Here is a 23,246-nt window from a genome sequence, read left to right on the forward strand (position 1 = left end):
AGCCTGAGCAGAGGAATTCATTGATGAAGCAACCCAAACGATTAGCTTGCTTCCGAGCAATATGGAAGACAGCGCGGCCGGGATAACACTTCGCCGAGGACTATCGAGCAACCGTAACGTAGTTGTTGAAGGAAAGGGAGCTGTAGGCGCCAGCTTCACTACATATGGCATCAACAATGCAAATGGTAGAAGGAAAAGAAGCAAGGAGGCGCAGGAGGCTGCTGCCGCTCGTGCACCAGCTGTTGATCAGTGTGCCGCCATTCCATCGCTGCGACCCCGTGGACCAGTCCCCATTACCTGGACAAGCGGCATGGAGTCGTCAGAACTGGACGCGGAGATCAGCGTTCCGGTGGTGCTCGTCAGCCGCGACAGCCTGTACATCATCGTCGCCATACAGAACGCGTCCCTCCTGGGATGCGTGGCTGTCCTCGCTTACTCGTTCACCAACTACAACAACCTCAGGCAGAACGCCGAAGAAGTGCGCAACTACATCGCGTCCCGGGCCAAGGCAGCGGAGCTAAAGAAGAGCAACTACGGTGGTGCAGGCCATGAATGCCGCCATGAATGCCCCGGTGCCAGCGGCCTCGGCAGCTGGAATCCAGAATGTGGGAATGCCAAGGGGAGGCGGCGTGCTGTTCATGGAGGCCGCTAAGGACAAGCTCGCTGAAGTCGGGCGGCAGGAGGTATCCAGTGCGGAGAACCTGGTGCCCGACGCGCAGAACCAGGACACAGATCTGCGTGCCGGAACCGTGGGTCCAGCTGCAGCTGTCGCCGCTCCTGCAACTGTTACAGAGATAGTGCGCTCCGCCGCTGCCACCCAAAGCCAGCTCGAGCGCTACGTTGAACCGAGCCGCCGAGGCTGCCTGCTTATTTGGGGATTATCCCAATAAGCAGGCACTAGACGCGAGTGTCGATATTCTTGGAGGCCAGACTGCTTGCGTGATTCCCGGATCTGCTACGCGCCTGGAAATATCTTGGAAGAGTAAATGTAGACGTCGACAGGATAGGCCCGGGCCCGTTGATTGCAACCCATAATTCCGGACTGCAATCACGGAAGACTATATGCTATTCCTTACAAACGTGGGCGGCACCCATACAGCTATCCGACACATTGTGGCTATTCTGTTTTTCAGAGCCTCTTCCTAAGGAAAAAGAAAAAAAGCTACCGTTGGCCGTAGTGCACGTAGCAAGCACATGACGCAGACGCAGAGAAAACCACGAGGAATAAAACGAGTCACAAGCATGCGGAACAGAGCCAACGACCCATGTGTGCGTGGGAACAAGAAATGCACAAAGTGGGCCTAAATGACATTAAACGAAGGTGATAGAAAAATTTTACGCAGCCATTTCTCGACTTCCACAATTAAAGAAAACTCCGAGAAATGATTACAAGTAGCCAACTACCACAGCAAAGGGTGCGAAATAACTTATATGTAAAATTCCCACACCGCACCGTTTAGAAAACAATTTTCCAGTACAAAAATAAGTCATATCGGGATTCATGAAACTGTCTTAAGCTTGACTTACTTCCCGACACCGAGGCACAGCTGCACATTTTCTTTTTAATCTCCAGCTTCCTCTGTAAAAGTAGTCTTCGTCACCTATGGCACAAGAGTGTGAACTTTGACCCGACTTGGACTAACTGTGCGCTGAACGCCAACTGCATATAAGGAACCCATGCTTTTTGGATCGCCTCAACCTGCCTGCATACAAAGACGAAGAGGAGACGATAACAAAGGAAGAAGAAGAAGAAGAAGAAGAAGAAGAAGAAGAAGAAAGAAGAAGAAGAAGAAGAAGAAGAAGAAGAAGAAGAAGAAGAAGAAGAAGAAGAAGAAGAAGAAGAAGAAGAAGAAGAAGAAGAAGAAGAAGAAGAAGAAGAAGAAGAAGAAGAAGAAGAAGAAGAAGAAGAAGAAGTCGGGGCTTGCGCCGTCCTGTTGATCGCTGCCCCGACGGCTCTGCTCTGCTGGGAACGATCGGCTAAGTTTCGGGTGGCTGATTGTGGCATTTTCTCTCTGCGTCTTTGCGCGGTAAGGCAGTAAGCCCGGACTATGTCCACCCAGTCTCCCGGCCAGGGGAGTTCCCTCTGGTCGGCTTCTCTGTCAACTGATCTCCTACCGTTGGAAGCTTTTTTGCGCAGTGGTGTCGGCAGTATCCCTGTCGCGCTGGTGCCTAAGGATGGTGGTGCTATCAGGATGAACAACCCTGCACGCGGTTATGCAGGTTGACGGTCCCATTTTATCAACTTTCTTATCCCTACTTCCTCCGCATTTGAGCCTTGTTCATTTAGTATGGGTTCCCGGCCACAGCAGTGTGACAGTAAATGAGATTGCTGATAATCTCGCAAAGGCTTCCCTCAGCGGCCCCGTGTTGCCAATCATCCCGGCTACAGCCTACATTACAGCATCTAGATTTCGGCGACGTGCGTTTTTAAGCACGCAGAACACATCACTTTTAACATCGGCGGATTATGAGCACCTTAAATATTATTGGAACAGGAAAATTTGTTGCTCTCGGCAGCTTGAAGTATCACTGACGAGGCTACGCTGCCGCATCCCCCCTCTAAATTTCTATTTACACAAGTCGGGTTTGGCGCTCTCTCCCCTTTGTGCATTTTGCCGTGAGCCAGAATCCATTGAACATTTTTGGCTGTATTGTCGCCGATTCAACTCACTGAGAAAAAGGTTGCTGGAGGAGCCCTTGCAGCATCTTGGCCTTAGTTTGAGCAGCCCGCTCTTGCTGTCATTTGGCGCCACCACATTTGGGTTCAGCCACAGATCTGTTTGCACCGCTGTTCAAAATTTCCTGATAGAATCTAACCGACTGCCTTGCTAAGTGTTTCAACCTTTTCTTTTCTATCAATTATTACATTTTGACTAAATCATTATTATTTATTCACTCTCTTTATTATTATTCTTAAAATTTTAAAATCAAAACACTCATCCCTTTTCTGTTCTTGACGAAAAATTCACCGGTGTTATGCTCCCACGTGCTTTTCCTTTTTGTTAACTGAGTTCAGTTGAATAGCCACCCGATTCTTGGCCGATCCCCCAGTGTGGGTATGTGCCATTTTTTGATAGGCTAACAACAACAACAACAAGAAGTCGGGTTTGGCGCTCTCTCCCCTTTGTGCATTTTGCCGTGAGCCAGAATCCATTGAACATTTTTGGCTGTATTGTCGCCGATTCAACTCACTGAGAAAAAGGTTGCTGGAGGAGCCCTTGCAGCATCTTGGCCTTAGTTTGAGCAGCCCATTCTTGCTATCATTTGGCGCCACCAAATTTGGGTTCAGCCACAGATCTGTTTGCACCGCTGTTCAAAATTTCCTGATAGAATCTCACCGACAGCCTTGCTAAGTGTTCCAACCTTTTCTATCAATTATTACATTTTGACTAAATCATTAATATTGAATCCCTCTCTTTATTATTATTCTTAAAATTTTAAAATCAAAACTCTCATCCCTTTTCTGTTCATGACGAAAAATTCACCGGTGTTGCGCTCCCACGTACTTTTCCTTTTTGTTAACTGCGTTCAGGTGAATAGTCACCCGATTCTTGGCCGATCTCCCAGTGTGGGTATGTGCCATCCTTTGATAGGCTAACAACAACAGGAGGAAGAGGAGAAGAAGAAGAAGAAGAAGAAGAAGAAGAAGAAGAAGAAGAAGAAGAAGAAGAAGAAGAAGAAGAAGAAGAAGAAGAAGAAGAAGAAGAAGAAGAAGAAGAAGAGGAAGAAGGAACAAGCAGAAGAAGCACAGACAGCAGCGGTCGCGGTCGCATCAGTGCCGCCGCTGTCATTAATTTGCGGCGACATATCGTCCCAACGTGCCCGGGGCTCGCCGACACCACCGACGGAGGCAGCGTGGAACACCAGCAACCGCCGCCGACCACTCATAACGGGATCCTCGCGCATTGCAAGGACCTTTACGTGATCGCTGCAGTGCTGGGTGCTTCCGTCCCGGGATACGTGCGCGTCCTCGGTTACTCCTTCACCAACCACGGCAAGGCAAAGCGGAACACCGAGGACATGCGCAACGTCATCGCGTCCCGGGAACAACCGAGAGGTTGTCAATTCTCGCACACCGCAAGGACCTTTACGTGATCGTTGCAGTGCGCCGTCCCGGGATGCGGGCGCGTCCTCGGTTACTCCTTCACCAACCACGACAAGCCAAAGCGGAACGCCGAGGACGTGTGCAACGTCATCGCGTCCCGGGAACAACCCAAGGGTTGCCGACCAGCAGGACCGCGGCCACAACGCCCAACACAAGACGCGGCCCTGCCGTTGGCGTCAGTGGAAGCCAGCGGAGAACGCACCTTGCAGATCACGAAGAGAACGGACGTTTCCTTGCCGCTCCTGGCGGCTTCTGTTTGGATGCGGCTTCCGCCGCAACGGGGAGCATGGCTGCACTCAACTCCTCTGTGTCGCCAGTGTTATTCCGAACGCCACGGAACACGACTTCACCGACGCTTCATGAGCCAAGTCAGCGCTTTTCCGGGTACCAGGAAGAACTGTTTCCGCGACTTGAAGGATAAACAGACTGGACGTTGTAGCTTAGGGTTTACGGAGATCAACAAATGTGTGGGGAAAGGTTCCCCACTGTAAAGTCCTGCTGATAAAACGAAAAAAAAAAGAATCTGGTGAGAAACAAAGCTTTAACAATAAATGCCTTGTGTGTGTCAGCCAGAGTGTCGTTCCTATGGTCTCTCAGAGCAAGGCCCGCCGTGGCCGGCGTGCGCTCGGAAGCGTACGCGATCGCGGGGAGGGGTCCGGGCGGTTTTGAACAGTGTCAGCCGCTGTTAAGCAGGGAGCAGCTATTTATGTCCCCTTTTAAACCCCCACAGAGCACACATACATCGATTCATCAGACGATCGATCAGGATGGCTGGAGAGATGGCATTATAATAAACGGGCTGAGACTAGTGACACGGAAACATTATGAGAATAGCGCGATGTGCCATTCCTTATGCGAATAACAAATGGTGGTGGCGACTTTGAATGCGAACCTCCAAACCATTTTCCCTGACACGATTACATCACCACGTTTACCCCTAGTATCTCTATTCCAACCCAAACAAGCTGTGCCCTCGTAATGTCACGTTAGCCAAGGGGCTTAAAAAGGAACAGATGCATGGGCTGGTGAGGACTAATTGTTATATGATTTTTAAGAGCTTGGTGTTCGAAGGCAGCTGTAGTGGAAGGCTGCGGATCATACTGCGACCACACAGCAAAGCTGGCGGTAGCAAACTGCGAGCAAAATCATTTTTATTTCACAACAAGAACATTAGTTGAGGGTAGCTTCTGAGGATTGAAAGTGCTCGAAACACATCAATGAGGGCGTTGCGGAGCTGCAGCGAAACCACAATTGGGAAAAGTTTGATACTTTTAAAGCAAATTCTAAACATTTTCTCATGCAGCGAAGAGAGACGGAGACAAGCTCTTCGTCTTCTTCTTTTTCCTCTTCTTTACCTCAGTATGTATGGCACATACCCACGTGGCGTGATTGGCCAAGGTAGAGTGGAGAATGCAAGCAAGTATTTGCGCCGGAAAAAAAGGTCTGAGGCAGCGAGGTAGAAGACTGAATCTAGAAAAAAAATTGAAAAATTCAAATAAATTAAAGAAGTTTGAACTACCAGGCATAGAATCAAGCAAACCTTTTTCTCTTTCTGCTGTCGAGCTTTCGTTCTCTTTTTGCCTGCTTTCATCACTTGGTGGCGCTGCACACCTTTCTTCTTAAGATGGGCGTTGTTCGAGAGCAGAGAAGCTAGCAGTAAGATAGCATTTGAGGAGCGATTGAGAAAAATGGGGAAAAGCAGTGGGCTAGGAAAGTTTTCAGATACCTGTACATAAGGAATGTTGACACGAAATGGAAAAAAACGAACTAGTAAATTGACAAGCAAATATCTGGACAGCAGTAGGGGTGCAAATCAGCAATCATTGGTTAAGAAAAAGGTTGAAGAAACAGAGAGAGCTCTATGGAAAACAGGGATGCTGACGAAATCGGCACTGGGAACATACACGATCATTAAGCAGGAAATTGCCAAAGAAAATATCTATGATAATTCTAGGGGAAGCTATTTGTTGTTTGACCTCAAGACGGGAGCTTTACGGAGTAAGACTGTGAGCAGTAACCACATGCAGTGGCTAGGCCGTCTGCTTGGCTTGGCTGCGCTGCGCTGCTGCGCGCTCGCGCGAGGCTCGCGGTGGCTGGGACGCGTCTCGGGCTCTTGCCGATATTCGCCGGGCTGGAAAAAAACCTTTCCTGTTGGCACCTCAACATGGTGTCAGAAATAACGCAATTCCCACAGTAAGCCCAAACGGGGCTGCGTCCTCTCACTCGGGTACCCACTGACAGTGGCACACGTTACAGCAGCGTCTACGGCCTGGACTATGCGGGCAGCACATGGCGTCCTTTGTCATTCAACCGCCCGAGGCCTTCTGCTTCATGACTCCTGCCGACTGGCCGAAATCGGGGAAGCGGTTCGAGCGTTTCTACACGGCTTCCGGTCTCTGCGACAAATCAGGGTCACACCAAGTCGACACGCTACTTTACTTGATGGGCGACCAGGCCGTGGACGTCTTCGGAACCTTCAAACTCTCCGGTGAGAACGCTCAGAACTTAGAAGTCGTTCTGAAGCAGTTCGACGGCTACTCAATACCGCGGCGCAACGTCATTTTTGAACGGGCACTTTTTAAGACGAGGGTCCAAAACGACGGCGAATCCGTGGTCGACTGCCTAACTGCGCATCAAACGCTTTCGAACCATTGCGAGTACGGCACCCTCAGATGGGAACTGGTTCGAGACAGACTGGTCGTCGGCATTCAAGACCAGAAATTGTCAGCGAGACTGCAACTAGACGCTGATCTTACTCTTCAGAAGGCGCTTGAGAGTATCAGGCAGGTCGAAAGCGCTTGTCAGCAGCAAGCGGAGCTTCACCCCAAAACGCTGACCGTCAACAAAGTTGCATCAGGCACTCAGCAAGTCAGGCACCCCCCGAACGCTACTCACGTTAGCGACAGTCGAGAGCACTTTGAATCAAGGCCATATCCGTGTCCAGCTGACAGCGTCCCGACATTTTGTCGTTGGTGTGGGAAAGAACGACATCCGCGTTCATTGTGCCCAGCGCGGACGCAGGTATGCAGGGGCTGCCACAAAAAGGGCCACTACGCGTCTGCCTGCATGTCACGCCGGGTTGACATCGTTGACGCGTCAGGACCCGACAGCGAAGGTGGATTTCTCGGGATGGAGGTGGTGTAAACTTTATTACATACAGGGAAGTTTATGACGCACCGGTCCTTGGACCCCGCACGGCCCCACTGCACTCAAACGTTCATGTCCCGGAGGCTCATGACGCTGGCAGCCCGGCCTGTGGCGATGGCTTGCTTGGCCGGGTCACCGTCTCGTCCTTCGAAATGTCTACATGGGAGACAAGCATCCTCGTGCAAGGCCAACCTGTCAAATTCTAGATCGACACAGGCGCCGACGAATCTGTCCTCCCACCTAGGACTTTCAGCATGCTCCGACATCAGCCTCCGTTGTCGTGTGCTCTTCGGCAGCCCTACGGTCCTGATGGGAGACCTCTCGCAGCCAAGGGCGTAGCGCGTCTGCAACTCGCTTACCGTGGACGTGAAACGCTCCAAGACGTCTACGTGCTGGAAGATGTCCACACTCCCTTACTCGGCAAGCCCGCCATCAAAGACCTGCAGGTGCTAACCTTCGTCAGTGCCGTCGCAAAGAAGGTGAGGACAACCGTTCCCATCAAGCAACACTGCCTAGAGTGGTTAAAAGAATATATAATTGGTTCTTGTGGGAAAGGAAATGGCGCAGTATCTGTCTCACATATCGTTGAACACCTGAACCGCGCCGTAAGAGAAGGGAAAAAGGAGGGAGCGAAAGAAGAAAGGAGGAAAGTAGGTGCCGTAGTGGAGGGCTCTGGAATAATTTCGACCACCTGGGGATCTTTAACGTGCACTGACATCGCACAGCACACGGGCGCCTTAGCGTTTTTCCTCCATAAAAACGCAGCCGCTGCGTTCGGGTTCGAACCCGGGAACTCCGGATCAGTAGTCGAGCGCCCTAACCACTGAGCCACCACGGTGGGTTTAAAAGAAGCCCAGAAATCAGATTCGGTGTGCTCATGTCTCCGAAGGCTCTGGAAGAAAAACTGGCAAAACTGGCCTTCCAGACGGGATTTGCCCCTTGAGGTCAGGCCTTTCTACGAGCATCGTGGCCAACTCACCACAGAATACGATCAGCTATTTTATGCAGCCCATGTGGTTGTTCCACTATGCTGCAGGAACGAAATTTGGCGTCTTCTGCTTCGACATTACAAAGACGCAAGCTCGCGCCAAGGACGCTTTTTAGTGGCCAACGGTAGCCAAAGACATCACGACTACCGTAAAAAACTGCGGAGACTGTATAAAGACAACCAGCAACCACAAAATGCCTATGCAGAGCACTGAGGTTCCGCCTCGACAATGGCAGCGCGTTGCAACGGACTTGTTCTTTTTCAATAGCCATTGGTGGCTAATCGTGACTGACTACTACTCCCGATATCCTGAACTTATTCGCCTGGAAAAGTTAACTTCAGGTATAGTAATCGCACACTGCAAATCAATTTTCGCCCGCCATGGTATCCCAGAGGTGGTGGTCTCCGACAATGGTCCGCAGTTTTCGTCGTCCGAATTTACCAGGTTTGCTCGTGAGTACGGCTTCACGCATGTTACCTCAAGCCCAAATTACCACCAGAGCAACGGACTCGCCGAAGCTGCAGTGAAAATCATCAAGTCTTCATTGAAAAAGACTCAGTACCCGTACCTGACCCTCCTATCCTACAGGCCAACACCACTCAAAAACAGCTACAGCCCCTATGAACTACTGACAGGGAGGCGGTTGAGGACAAAGCTTCCCGTCACCTCCGGAATGCTGGTTCCCCGCTTGGCAGGCGCCACCAAACTCCGGAATTTTGAAGAATACCGTGCGCAGCAGCGTCGAGACTACAACAAGCGAGATGGCGTGCGTCAGCTTCCAATTCCTCTCGAGGGGGATGAAGTCTGGGTCACGGACCTGAAGAGGACAGGGAACGTGCAGAGGCCCGCAGACGAGCCTCGGTCCTACATCGTGGACACTGGAGACGGCACCGTGCGGCGCAATCGGACCCACCTGGTTCCTTTTCCCAAGTCAGGGAGAGGAGGTGGAGACAACGAGGCATCAGGAAGTGAAGACAGCGAGGCACCTGTGTATACACATGCAGAGACAGACGTAGACGAGGCGTCTCTGGACGGAAGTTCTCTGGGAGAATCACACGCGACCTGTGTGGACGCCTCTTCGCATCATCACCCCAGGAGTGGACGCTGTGAAATTCCGCCCAGGAGACTCTCCTATGTTTCAGGGGAGATGTTGTAGGCAGTAGCCTACAGCCACTGCAAGCGGCTAGGCCGAGAACGCGCCTGGCTGCGGGATCACGTGATACACGCTGTTCATGTCACGCGAGATGGTTGTGGGCCTGGGCCAGTGTTCGCCTGCCCGTGCAATAAACCGGTCGCTGGTCTGGCTTTTCTCAACTCAACAGCGCGGGGTTCGACCTCCAGTGCCACCGGGTACCCACCGATGATACAATGAATACAAGCTTTCCCCTGATCTAGTGCTCGGCTTCAACAGGGTGAAATGCTTGGGGAATGGGTCGTTGATCCCACCTTGAGTGGAAGAAAATAACTTGTGCCATGGCGCTCTTTGGCCACAGATGCCCTTGCGCCATAAACATCCACCACCATCATCATCGTCATCGTCATCATCATGTAGCGATGACACTGCCGCTGTACGCATGAGGCAGTCTAATCGCAATGGTTACTCTCGGACGTTCCAGAGTCAATTCAACGCAAACCCGTTCGGCTCTACTCTTTCGGCTAGCGACGGGCTCTCGAAGATGCTGCGAATTTCAGCCGTGGCTGCAAGCTTAGAGGTTTATTTCTTGAGTAACGTCATAAAGAACGGATGCTGAGCGACCGACTAGATTCGCAGTATCTTTGATGGTCATGTGGCAGTTATACGGCACATTCTTTTCATGTAACTCCTATTGTAGCACATCCTGCTTGCACGGAGCAGAACACTGTTACAAGCTCTCCGAGACCTCCAAGCTGAGACAGCCTGTGTTCGATGTGTTGTGTGTTCGACAGGAAGGCTGCGGCATGAGGAATACAAGCATAGAGCACTTACTTGGTGCAGGTGTGCCACCTGACGTTCGAGCTGCAGCCTCTCCTTGGCCGACTGCTTGATCATATGCTGCAGTTCCCCAACGTTCTGGTACAGCAGGCAGTTCTGCGGTAACAAGGAATTAATCAAATTAAATGATCAGCTTGTTATGTAAACATCTTGGCCCTCATGCATACTTGACTTTAGTGTGTTATGTACACTGCCTTGGCTTTTAAAGAGAAATAAAAAAAATTTGCATGTCACTGTGTGTGAAGTGACAGTGTTCACTAAATGTTTTGAAACACGATATTCGTTGCTATCCACTTGTCACCCAAGATACGAATCTGTTTGTGACGCCATTTTTCTATTCTAATTATAGTGTGTCTAATTGCGTTATTAAAGTCACCTACCACTGCAATATCCATATTTGTAAATGCTCCGACTGGCTACGGCGCCAAACAGAGTCTGCGTATTTCGGCGTGCGCGTTACTATCAAGCATAATTAAGAGGTAATCCAATCATTCAGAGTACCATTTGGTAACAAAAGGCGAAAGCTAAGGCATGAAATAACGCACGAAACCTTTGGTTGTTCAGTCATGATCTAACCACCTACACATGACGTGACTTGCGTAAAAATACTTGTTTTTTTCATCTCGGGCTTCAACAGCGTCCAATGGCTGAGGTGTGACATTTAGCCACAGAACATGGTGCAAATTTCTCGGCCCGTGGTCCGCTTACTCATCTTGCATGGAGTCCGTTTACACAGCAGCCCACGCCCGCCGTCCACATGCAGCCGGGGTAAGAAGACAATGGAAGAACAAACATCGCAGCCGTTTGCGCTATAGACCCAAGTCGTCGGGATGCTTGGCCAAGCAATTTCCCAGAAACACACAAAGTTATGCTATGACGTAGGTTTCTTTTTTTTTGGCGATTTATCCGCTGCAGCTATCCGGGAGTAGGCATTTAATCTCCGCAACCCACGCGGTCGGGAATCGCCAAGCGAAACCAGCCTTTTCCGCGGCTCCGAATCCATTCGTGCGGCTTCGTTTGTTTTGTCTCTTTTCTACTTGTTTTTTTTTCTTCTCCTGGTTGCTTTGTTCTTTCGCTCATTCCCGAGACGCGATCTTCGCTGCGCGCGTAGCGAAGCTAGCATCTGAGGCTGGAATGGTGTCTCGAAGAAAATTGGAATCCAAAACCGATCATGCTTGTCTTCCAACCGCCGCTTTTCCGCACAACCGCTTCGCATTTAGCCGCGCTGAAGGCAATAAAAAGCTGCCCCGATTCCCATCGTAATCGCGCAACCTGCTTGTAACTCGTTGCCTACGACGCGAAACCGGCGCGCAGTGCCCGAACCCCGGTTGCGTTTATATATGGGAACGGCCTACGAAAGCATCAATTTTCCGGACTTTAATGCCCTATGCGAAGCTGCAGCGGTTCGTTTTGCGAGGGACGCTCTGTAAGCTCTGTTGCCTGGGCTTCAATTTTTTTTCTTCATATCATGCAACCAAATTGAACTATGCTACATGAAAATGGGAGTTTGGAATGCCCTCTTTCCAAGGAGCATGCCACTGACAAGCACCGTCCCAACAAGCGCAATGTACCCAGCGTCGATCAAAAGTGTTCGGGACACTTTTTTTACATAATGCCGTCATTCGTATCAGCACCCAGCTACCGGATTAGGCTTATCATCAGCACAAATCCCCTCCGAATGATCCCTGAGTGTTAGTTTCGCCAGGAAAAACCACAGACACATGCTTCGCGGATTTCCTGATGTAGTCTCTCCGTCACATCTTCCACCGCTCCAGACATGCCGTTTCCTTCTCATGGTGCCCACATCTTTGCTTCTTTTAAGGAGACCACGTAAGACTAGGGTGGCGCATCACGTGACTAGTCCGTGTCCGCTTCTGGAACGTAATTTATGCTAAAATACAATGCGCTCCTGTTTGTTATTATTTATGGCGCTCTCGATCGTTCCACCTCGTATATCGTTAATACTTTCTACACTTTGTACAGACGCTCGTTTTCCTCTCCTAAAAACTGGAGGGGCACTTAAGCTCCGCCTTAGGGTATGACGCGATAGAGTAATGGGTTAGTTCCTTAATTCCCATACATGAAGGAGGTCACTCTCTACTTCACATTCATAGATCACTGGGAGTCCTCGTACCCCTCGTGGCGCAATGGTGCAGCGGTTAAGCGATGCGCCACTGCCCAGCGATGGCAGGTGCTCCCAGCGGTGGGGCTTGTGCGGCCAAGACTGCTCTTCCCGAGCGACCAATCACTAATTTAACTCTCACCTGCCACGGTGGGTAGTTTGGTCACTATCCGGTGAGCAGGTTGTGATGCCGTCGCGATTCAGTGTCAGAACACCCCCCGAAATTTTCTGAGAGGTGCATCTCCCCCCTCTTTTCGGCCTTTTTTTCAGCCATGCTATTATCGTATCGATATATTAAAATGTAAAAACCAAAATAAGGATAGTGTCGGTTAGTTGACAAAAATGGTTCCTGAGCTGCACCGGCGACCCCGACAGAGGTGGCACAAGCGTCTCCAACAAGGTTAGCGGAACCTTCAGGTCAAGTAAAATATTGTTTGAACGCGAACTGTCTTTTTATTTTTTACCGGCAGCGTAAAACACCCCCCCCCCCCCCCCCCCCAATATTTCTGGCTACGCCACTCGCTCTCAGCGCCTTTTTCCTGCGACAAAATGTCAGCATGTCTGCACGTCTACATGCGTAGGCGAGCATTATTAACTTTCCAAGCTTTTGAAAGGCTATAGTGCGAATGCGCAATAAGATTTCGCAACGATCAAGATCAAAGCAGCCCACGCAACAGGCTATGCATTATAGATGCTATAGTTCGCTCGCGCAATACGATTTGGCAACAGTAAACATCAAAGCGGCCCAGACGACAGGACATGAGCGGTAGGAAAAGCTGACGCCGCTAGAGGGCTGTGAAGAAATTCGAGCGATGGCGCGGTTATTGAAAATTCCAGACAGCAGAGTTCAACGAGGCTGGCTGCAATCAACCTAACAACACCAAGCCGGAACTCCCGCCTTCCTTTCCGCCTGCCTTTCTGGTAAAGGTTGTAGGTAGCGGGGTCTCAGGTTGCACCTGATGCGATGCGAGAGAACCACTCCTGACAAATGTGGTTTGGGCTCAGGTGCACTGCAGTGTCAAACGTACACGTGCGCTGTTGGTCAGTAACCCCCTCTATTCGTTTGAAATGTACTTATTCCCCGTTTTCAGCGACCACCCAGTCGTGCTGCCTCGCAGTTCCATTCGAACCCTCGAAACGAAGGTGCGGGACCCGTATTGCGAAATGCGAATGCAACCCTTGCCTAACTTCGTTCCCTTTATCAGCACTCCCGCCGACACTCCGTACAATACACAAAAGAACCTCCTGCGGCATGCGAGTTGGCAATCGCAAGCACTGTGCCGCCCTCTAGCGGCACAAGGTAACCAACCTGCACATTCAGTTTGCGCTTGTTCCTTTTTGTATTCTCTTTAAAGAACCGACGAAAATGTCGTACAGAAAAAAAGATATATAAACGAGGCTCCAGAAGCAAAGTACAAAGCTTTCATTATATAACAAAGCTCTAGCCTGTTTTTGCCCACCTCTTTTGAGACGCTCCTTAGAGGGCCTGGCGCCGGCAGTCTTGGACTGCATTTATTTCTACTGTGTGTGCCGCCGTCTCGAATGCGGGGCTGGTTTCTAGGGGACCTTCCCCCACATCTGCGCCTCTCGGGCGCCGCGTTGCAGAGCTTGCCCAATACGAAGGCATCTGCAGTACGCTGAAGAGACGACACTGCAACCAGCCAGACGAGGCGCACGCAAAATAGCAGAGCAAAAGCAAGAAGAAACTGTTATTACGAAGCTGGAACGACCAGGCAAGCGTTTTATGCGTGACTCATTCCTTGACTGGTTACGCAGGCGCGTTAGTATGCACACGTCCACATGCAAGAGGGCACATTAATAGCATGCAGTAAACGTTTACAGTATAACTAAGAGCGCACGTTAAAAATCCCCGGGCGGTCGAAGTTATTCCGGAGCCCTCCACTACGGCACCTCTTTCTTCCGTTCTTCTATCGCTCCCTCCTTTATCCCTTCCCTTACGGCGCGGTTCAGGTGTCCGCCGATATATGAGGCAGATACTGCGCCATTTCCTTTCGCCAAAAACCAATTATTATTATTATTATTATTATTATTATTATTATTATTATTATTATTATTATTATTATTATTATTATTATTATTATTATTATTATTATTATTATAACTTTCAGTTAGTAGCCTATTTTTCGCTCTAGTGACGCAGTTTTCGTTCACACCTACGATCTCTTGAATGCGTTTTAAAGCTTTACGCATAAGTGAGAATACATTCAGTTATTGCAAACTAACCAGGCGTTTGCTTATATATTCATCACAACTGCAACATTGTGCACAGTTCGTGGTTATTTAAATGTGATGTTCTCTTTTTTGTGATAAGCAGTTTTGCGAAGATCTTTCATTTTGGTTGTGGCATGGCGCTTATGGCTGCCAGAAGCTTCATAAACATCTATAACTTGAATTTTATGCATCATAATGTAAAACCGCGCCGAAGCGGTGGTTCTGGTTATGGCCCTCGGCTGTTGGCCCGAAAGACACGGGTTCGACCCCTGCCATGGCGGTAGAATTTCGATGGAGGCGAAATTCTACAGGCCCGTGTACTGTGCGATGTGTGAGTGCACGTTAAAGAACCCCAGGTGGTGGAAATTATTCAGAGCCCTTCACTGCAGTGCCCCTCATAGCCTGAGTCGCTTTGGAACGTTAAACCACCCATAAACCGAATCAGTTACTGCATACGAAATGAACATGCTGTCAAGTTTTCGAATACTTTTTAAATAATTGTGGTCCATTTCGAATAAGGCACACCGGAGTTTTCTTGGAAGACTGTTTCGGAAACCCTGAACTCGCACAGCATGCCACCCGATTGCTGTGCGTGGGACGGAGCGTTCAGCGCCGAGACGCAGTGCATTCGAGTCGCGGTGTTTATAATGCTCATACGTGGCCTCTGGCAGATATGGCGCCAGGTCCCTGGCAAATTGAACGAACTCTGGGTAATTTTTTAAGCGTTTAACATGAAGGTCGAAGAGTTTATTAACAGACGCATGTCTTAGTAGAGATCAGCGTCGCGTCTTTTGACACCTAGAACTACAACTCCATAGCACACTACAGCAGCAGCACCACTAGCGCTTCGCTGTTTCGCGTGATTATTGATTCGCACGAATATTCGCACTAATAGCGAATATATAAAAACTCTATTGGTATTCCATTCGGTTTTCAGCGCTACTATTGGTATTGCATTCGGTAACAAAGTTAAAGGGGCTGTGAAGGGGGCTCTAATAAAGTTGCGGCATGCCTGGGATATTGAAGCACGCCTCTTCACGAATGGCGTCCAGCAAGGATTTTTTAAATGCGCTTTGTAGAAGCTGAGTTAGCTGTCGTTAAAATTTGAATGTCAGCGTCTTCGCACCTTTCCATCTCCTTTCGTCAGTTTTTGCACGCTGGAAGGTAGGCGCTCCTTCGCCGACCCCCCTCTGGGAGCGGAGCTTCTCGACCCGCCGGAGCTAAGCGGCTTATTGGCCGCGGCCACAGTAGCTGCCTGACGCCTGCAAGAATCTAACCAATGGCCACCTCTCACCTTGCCTACACAGATGCGGGGGACAGAGGAGGGTGCGAGCATGAAAATGTCGCCGGGAATGGCTCGCCAACTTTGACGCGCGACTATGGGTCGCCTGCTGCGTGTAGAAGAGTATTATTTGGCTCCGGTTTTCATGGGAGCACATTGCAGTGATAAAGCGAGTTAATGTGCTCTCCTCGGAAGGCGTTTCAGAGCCCATTTAAGTTATCGGCATTCATTTTGGTTGCGAGAAACTACTGTTCGCAGGCCCTTATTAAACGTTCAATGCGACAGCGCCCAGGGAGCAACCCGCAAAAAGAAAAAATAAACACAGGTTACCAAAATACTGCTATATGTGGATGTCGGAGAGGTGAAAAACGTTTCAAATGACATAGGCGCTGTCTGAATATTTAGTTCTAACGAATATTTCCGCCTTGTTATTCTTCTTTCAAGTGACAGTTCTCCACGGCGAGAATGTCAGTGCAGGGAGCTGCTCAGGCAGGTACTCAAGGTAGCACCGAAGTAAATGGGATGAAAAGAAATGCGAATAGCGCAGCGCCTATGCTGTTCGCGTTTCTTTTATCACCCCTGTACAGGTGAGGAGACAAGTAAACACAGCACGCCATTTTGTTCCAAGTGCAATCGCGCCTTCTCTATTCGGAACCAAGGAACATTTTTTGTCCACTAGAAAGCACCCCTACGTCCGCTACCAGCATGCACGTACTATTGACGGAGAGTACAATTAGGAATGCGTGACAAAATATTCGAAAACAATTGCATGCTCCGTGTACTTTTGTCCGCGCCTTACATGCTCTATTAGCTGGCAAGAATACCACGCGGGTGGATATGAAGGAACAGCTGCAATAAATATTCTTACGAAAACGCAGTTCCTGTATTGCTGCCAAATAGCAAATCAGGCTGTCCGCACACCAAGTAATAAATGCACACTTTAAGTGCCCAAATGGTCGAAATTACTCCGTAGCCCTCCACTACGGCACCTCTTTCTTCCTTTCTTCTTTCACTCCATCCTTTGTCCCTTCCCTTACGGCGCGGTTCAGGTGTCCAACGATATATGAGACAGATACTGCGCCACTTCCTTCCCCCAAAACAACAATTATTATTATTAAGTTGTGGGGGAAAAGTTCTCTGCGTCCTCCACAAACAATGGGTGCTGGTGGTCTATATAGGAACCGCAGTTGATTCATGTCCGAGAGTAAAAGCCGGCACATTCTTAGGGAAAAAAAAAAGGAAAAAAGGCTATTCAGTATGTTAAGGAACATTTTAAAAGGACCGTCCGTGTGCGCTTAGTACTCTCCGCTACGCACGTGATCCCTTGTCAACGTCCATTTTTCACGCAAGCAGCTGACAAGATGACGGTGGCTTACCGTGACGATGCGCTCCCGGGCAGTCCTGGACGGCCTCCTCTGCGGTATCAGACTCTGGCCTCTCTGCACATAGCCGAGGGACGGTGCCTGCGCGAGATTGGGAGAAAGGTAAGACATTTATCAACCCCTGAGACAGGAGAACAAAAAAAAAAAGAAACAGGCAATATGACTGCATACGGGAGCGCCTCTACAGCCCCAATACTCTGAACGCGGAACAGTGATCAGAGATTTATATATATATATATATATATATATATATATATATATATATATATATATATATATATATATATATATATATATATATATGTGTGTGTGTGTGTGTGTGTGTGTGTGTGTGTGTGTGTGTGTACCCTAAGGGCCCGGCTGGGCATTACATAGGGGGGGGGGGGGGGGGACAGAAAATAACAAAAATACTCAAAGGTTCACTTCATACATAATACAAAGAAAAAAATAATGAAACAACAAAGTGTTAATTATGAAATTGGGTCGGTTTTATACATCGTGGGCATGGTGCTGTGTGCAATAAACAAAAATAATCTGTACACGTACAAGGCAAAACAAAGGCACAAGGCGGCAAGTTCGAACAGACGACAAAATGCTGCGCCTGATTCAAGAAATGTTTGTAACGATGAACGGAAAGACGATGATTTGTTAATAGCCACCATGATAGCCGCCCCCCCCCCCCCCCCCCCAGGTAAAGCATTCCACTCCCTTATAGCCAAGACTAACGGGAAATGATCGTCATTCTGAAGACGTTATACCCTCAACATTATGGTTATCATCAGTCAGATTAAGCAAGCTGCGGCCTTCTACTATAGTTGCACCCGACTGATAACCTAACAAAACTTCGTAGATTAGCTGGTAGTCGAGAGTATAGCGTAATCATGAAATATATATCTGGAAAAGGTGTAGTGGATTAAGACATGTAATACATGTTGCTAGCCGCTCTCGGGTGTCCACCAGGCTTACAGGCTGCTGAATGTGCCCCGCCTTCGCCCAGTTCTGTTCCTCGAACTAGGCAGCGCGCATAGTCACCTTGGCTGGTTTAGCGGCTTGAGGAGGCAACGCGACCAGCCGCTTTACTTAAGCTGAACAGCGCGCTTGATTTCCTTCGCCGCTTTTAGTGTTTTACGAGCCGCCGCATTCAGTCGCTTCTGTCCTACGTGTTTTGCTCGGTCATTCCGCGTCCCTCGCTGCTTTCGCTGCTTGAAGCGCCGTAGAAGTCATACGCTCTTCTTCGGCTTTAGCGACGCGTTCGGCTGGCCGCCATCTCACCTTCGTGTGCAGCTACATAAACCAGCCGTTGGCGACATACTTGAACTTTTCTCTATCTTGACTCAAACGGCTCAATTGCAAGGCCACGGCGGCAGCCTGGAAATGAGTATTTCGAAGCTTATGGAAGCATTTTGCAACGCGCAGCTAGAGATGCTACTGATTATTAAGATATCAAGAATTTTTTTTAAAATCTGCAGAGATGCCCAGGTGGTCTATAACAACGGAATACAAAACTGCTTGGTTTGAGCCGACGCTTGTTCGAATCGCGTTCGGAGCTGTAAGTATGGTTTGTTTCTTTCTGTTGCCCCCCATTTGGACAGAAAAGTTTGGAATGCTTCGGATAAGTTAGCCACCATGTTCTTCTTGACGTTGGGGACATATTAAGACGATGTTCGCGGGAGTTTGCCGACAATGGGAGACAGAACCTTTTGGGCTGGAAATTACAGGGCGATGACTATTACGCAGAGAAAGATGCTGCTGTAATGAAATGAAACTGCCGTCAAACGATTCTGTTGACCTAAAGTGCGGTGAGGCGAAAGCTTTTAGCGCGGTGTTGCTGCTTGTGTCGCTGGCGTTCGTTAGCGCGCGCACACTGGGTTACTCGAGACACAGGAGAGCGTTTAGGCAGAATCGTTCCTGATCGGCGTTCAGGAGGCGTCTAGCAAGATTGCCTGGGGAGCGCTCCTCTCGAACGATGGTGGCGCCACTCAATGACGTCGCACGCATGCGCAGTAGGCTGAAGCCCAGGTGCATTGTCTGCTGGCGCCTTGCGCATGCACAGGGCATCATCGTATACTGGGTTCCTAGTTACGATATATTACACCAACTACTAGTATTACTAATTGACTAATTACCAATTCATTAATTAACAAATCACAAAAGAAAACAAATCATCGAGTAAGTAATTCCTATTAACTAAGCAGTCAAAAAAATAATTGCCATTTAAATAATTACTATCTAATTACTAATTATCCAATCATAGTGCACTATATATATATAGCTAAAACATACTACGCCACTGACGACGTCATCAGTTTGACAGCTATAGTGTGACACTTTTCTGCAATATCCTGGCTGGCGAGTTATGAGCCTATAAAGGCTTTCGCATTAAAAAACAACGTATACGGTGACAATGCGACACATATGACGACTTGCGGCGGTGCCAGCCGAGCGAATTAGAGCGCATTTGAATAAAGCGTGCTTCGCTCGTGGCCGGCGGAGAGAGTGCCCCCATCTATAGTGCGCTCCGCGACGTCCGGGCGTGTCTCGGCTGCTGCCAGCGTCGCCTTTTGTCGTGGAACAGTCCACTAATCGATGGGAGGGAGGACGTCCCAGCTGACGCACACAGTCGCCCCTCCATTCCACGCCTGTGTTTCACTACGCGGGCGAAACGTGGGCCTCGGAGGAGGGACAAGGGGCAGCGAGACAGCTGTATACGAGAGGGGCTTAATTAACCTGATTTGCACCACGGCTCTTCCAGAGAACTCGGGAGGACAACACGTCATTGCGTGGTGGCAAGAAAAAGCCAAAGCGAATTAGATACTCCAACACCGACAGGGAGAGACAGTATTTAGGGTTGGTAATGGTAACTCTAAGCCAGAACGATAGAATACGTACTCTGTGTATGCCTTGCATTTAGTGCCGAGATAAAATCGCTGCGCTGTGCATCTGGCGGCCTTTGAACCTCGCTCGCCGACGAAGATGAACGCTCTCGGATGTTGGCCGCAGTAAATGTCGGCTCTGAATGACTACAAGGCATTGTTCCGTTCCTTCAGGGTATTGTGCCTGAACCAAAGGATACTAATATGCCACGTTTCCTTACTTAACAGTCTTTGTTTCTAACTCAGCTGTCTTTATTTCCTTTCCCTGTATATCTCCTATCCCTTTCTACAGTGCAAGGTAGCTATAACCAGCACCTTTTATTGGAGATTGGAGTAAAAATACTAAAGGGCTTAGTCCTTTGAGCATTAACTCCATTGTTACAAGTATTAATCCCCTAATGAGCAACCAATACCATTGTAAGGCTTACCTACAAAGGGACGTACATCAGTCACGCTTAGTCTCTGCGCGCTGACAAACCGTTTTTTGCGTGCAAGATGTGATGAACTTAGCCTTAAGCCTGATTTACCCATTTTAGAGCGTAGCTCTTAATGGATCGTCACAGGCTTTCGTAGCGGTTTCGGAACTACGTCGTAACTGGAGGGTGGCTGCCACGGGGTGGTTCTCGTGGCGGAGGGTGTTCGAAGGGTGGAGACCAGATAAGCGCGACGCAAAAGCGCGGCACAGTAAACACGGCCCGCTTTTCTACCGTGATGAGTGAGGCAGTCACAGCTGACAAGTGCGCCGCAAGAGCGGACCCTCGGCGACGCCCACGCGCGAAACCGAGGCGGTGCTCTCCCGAGAACCATTCACCTCCGGGATTAGCTCTCATGGACAAACGGAGCACGAGTCGAGGCCAGTCCAGTTCGGGCATTCCGTTAACCTGACAGTAACGAGCGGGAATATTGGATTGGAGCAAACTTTATTTGTGCCTGCAGTTGGGCGCTAGCGCGCCCCGGCGAGAGCCTACGTCGTCTAGGAGGTTGCCGTTACTCGGCGCGGGTCTCCGCTCGCCGTTGCCGGCTCGCTGGGTCCGTGCCTTTCGAGCGCCCCGAGGACTTGCTGGACGGCCCATAGCTGTTGGTTTTGGTAGTTTCTCTTCGCGGCTGCCTCCAGCCGCGGCGGGATTGTTCTTGATCTTGCTTCCTTTGGATTTTTGATGCAGTCCCACAAGATGTGCGTGTGATCTGCCGTCTCCCTCCGGCAGACTCTACACGTATCGGTCGGTTAGGTCTCGGGCTACATGCGATGCATCAGTCCCGGGCTCGGTAGCGATCCGATCTGGAGCTGTCTCAGTAGTACCGCCTCCGCTCGGCTCAGCCTCGGGTGCGGGGGTGGGAGAGTCCTGCGAGCCAGGCGGTAGGCCTTCGTGATTTCGCTGTAGTCCGTCATGCGGTCCTTGGCTCCGAACCACGTCGGACGGTGTGTTGCCGGTGCGCGGTTGGTTAGCGCTCGCGCCGCTGCGTGTGCCGTCTCATTGTGGTTCTCACTGCGTTCCGACGCGTCGCCCGCGTGCGCCGGAAACCACTTGATTCATACTCTTCTGTCTTGCAGTTTGGTCGCTCGTAGTACGCGCTCGGCTTCCCTGCAGACTTGGCCTTTGGCGAAGTTTCGCACCGCCTGTCTCGAGTCACTCAGCACCGTGTAGCAGTCTGCGTCGGCGATGGCCACCTCCTCCGCTTGTTCCGCTCCGGCGCTTCTCACGCTCGCTGCCGTCCTCGTGGCGCCGGTCGACGCCTCTATGACGACCGCTGCGAAGGCGTTCCGTTGGTATTCGGCCGCGTCCACGTACCGCGCGTGCTCGTCGTTGGCGTGCACGTCGATGAGAGCCTTGGCCCTCGCCACTCTTCTTCCCTTGTTAAACTCGGGGTTCATGTTCTTCTTGGGTATGGGGTCGATTCTGGTCTGGCGTCGGACCTCTTCGGGGACGCGGAGCTTCATCTCCGCCTCGTTCGAGTGTCCTATTCCCAGGTCGTCCGGTATCTTCCTCCCGGCTTTGGTCGTGGACAGCCGCTCCAGTTGAGAGGTCCGTTGCGATTCGGCTATTTCTTCGAGCGTGTTGTGCATCCCGAGTTGTAGGAGGCGGGTCGTGCTCGTGGACTCGAACAGGCCCAGCGCCGTCTTGTACGCTCTTCTGATGATTACATTGATTTTGTTGCGTTCGTGTTGCGGCCATCTGTGGTAGGCTGCAACGTACGCGACGTGGCTGAAGCGGGAATAAAAAAATTGCGATGGTTTAGCTTTGGGTAAACCTGGAGTAACACAATAGCTACAGCTGGCGGAGTGGAACTTGGTCACGTGACCCAACCGCGTGACGAACCCCGTGATCAGCCACGGCGCCGGCAGCTGCTCCGCACCACAACCACGTGACAGCGTGGCGGCTCGGCCACAGGGTTGCGGCGCCGCCTCCCACAAGGCCCCGCCACGCTGAAGGCTCTAAATGCTACCGTTATGTAGCTATCGCTACAAAATCTCGTGTTTTAACCATGACGACGATAAGCGTGTCCCTTTCTAGTGCGGTCCACAGCGAATCTCATTACCTTCGGTGGGCTCACTAGTGCACTTTGGAAAATACGGATCGGCGCCTCCTGATGGCATCCTGTCAGCGTGTGAGGTATGGGTATGAGGGTATGAGGTATGGGTATGAGGTTGAGGGCTTCGGTAACTTCTTTGTGGCGTCCGTTTGGAATGAGGTAGTTTCAGAAACCAGAACTGGTACTCCACATTCACAAGGTTCTTCAAATACTCGAAGAAAGAGGCACAGATTCATGCACGCAACCTCGGTCCCTTGCAAGATGGCTCGCACATGCTCCCATTTTTCAGCTGAAGGAAAAGAATGTGCACGTGACAATAAATACGAGGCACCATGCTGAAAACGTGTTGTGCGATATAAAAAAAAGCAGCATCTTCAATTTGATGGCAGGTCACTGAAACAGTGCGTTCACGAGAGGGAAATGAAGAACTCACGTACCGTCTACAACGAAACTCCCCAGGCCAAGTTGCACGTGGCAGTAGTGAGAGCTACCACTTGCTGTTTATGCTACTAAAGTTGTCCAGAAGAAATTAAGCTTTTGTTCAAAAACTTTCGCGCAATAATTACTGAGATATTTGAGCAACTATAGCGTGCGCCCACGCTCAGGCGAC

The 23,246-nt window shown here is 50.0% G+C and overlaps 1 protein-coding gene across 5 annotated transcripts in view; it reads right to left on the reverse strand.

Moving 5' to 3' along the window:
- The window catches only part of Rbp (RIMS binding protein), a 401,872-nt gene that overhangs the window by 235,863 nt on the left and 142,763 nt on the right, over positions 1–23,246 (reverse strand). For all 5 annotated transcript variants that reach the window (XM_077653608.1, XM_077653610.1, XM_077653611.1 and 2 more), the window contains exons 3-4: positions 17,226–17,312; positions 10,208–10,309 (exon numbers count right to left, since the gene is read on the reverse strand). In XM_077653608.1, the coding sequence (XP_077509734.1) occupies positions 10,208–10,309; positions 17,226–17,312 (189 nt within the window). The remainder of the gene's footprint in view (positions 1–10,207; positions 10,310–17,225; positions 17,313–23,246) is intronic.

Source organism: Amblyomma americanum, chromosome 2 (assembly GCF_052857255.1).
Source record: "Amblyomma americanum isolate KBUSLIRL-KWMA chromosome 2, ASM5285725v1, whole genome shotgun sequence".
Lineage (NCBI taxonomy): Eukaryota > Metazoa > Arthropoda > Arachnida > Ixodida > Ixodidae > Amblyomma > Amblyomma americanum.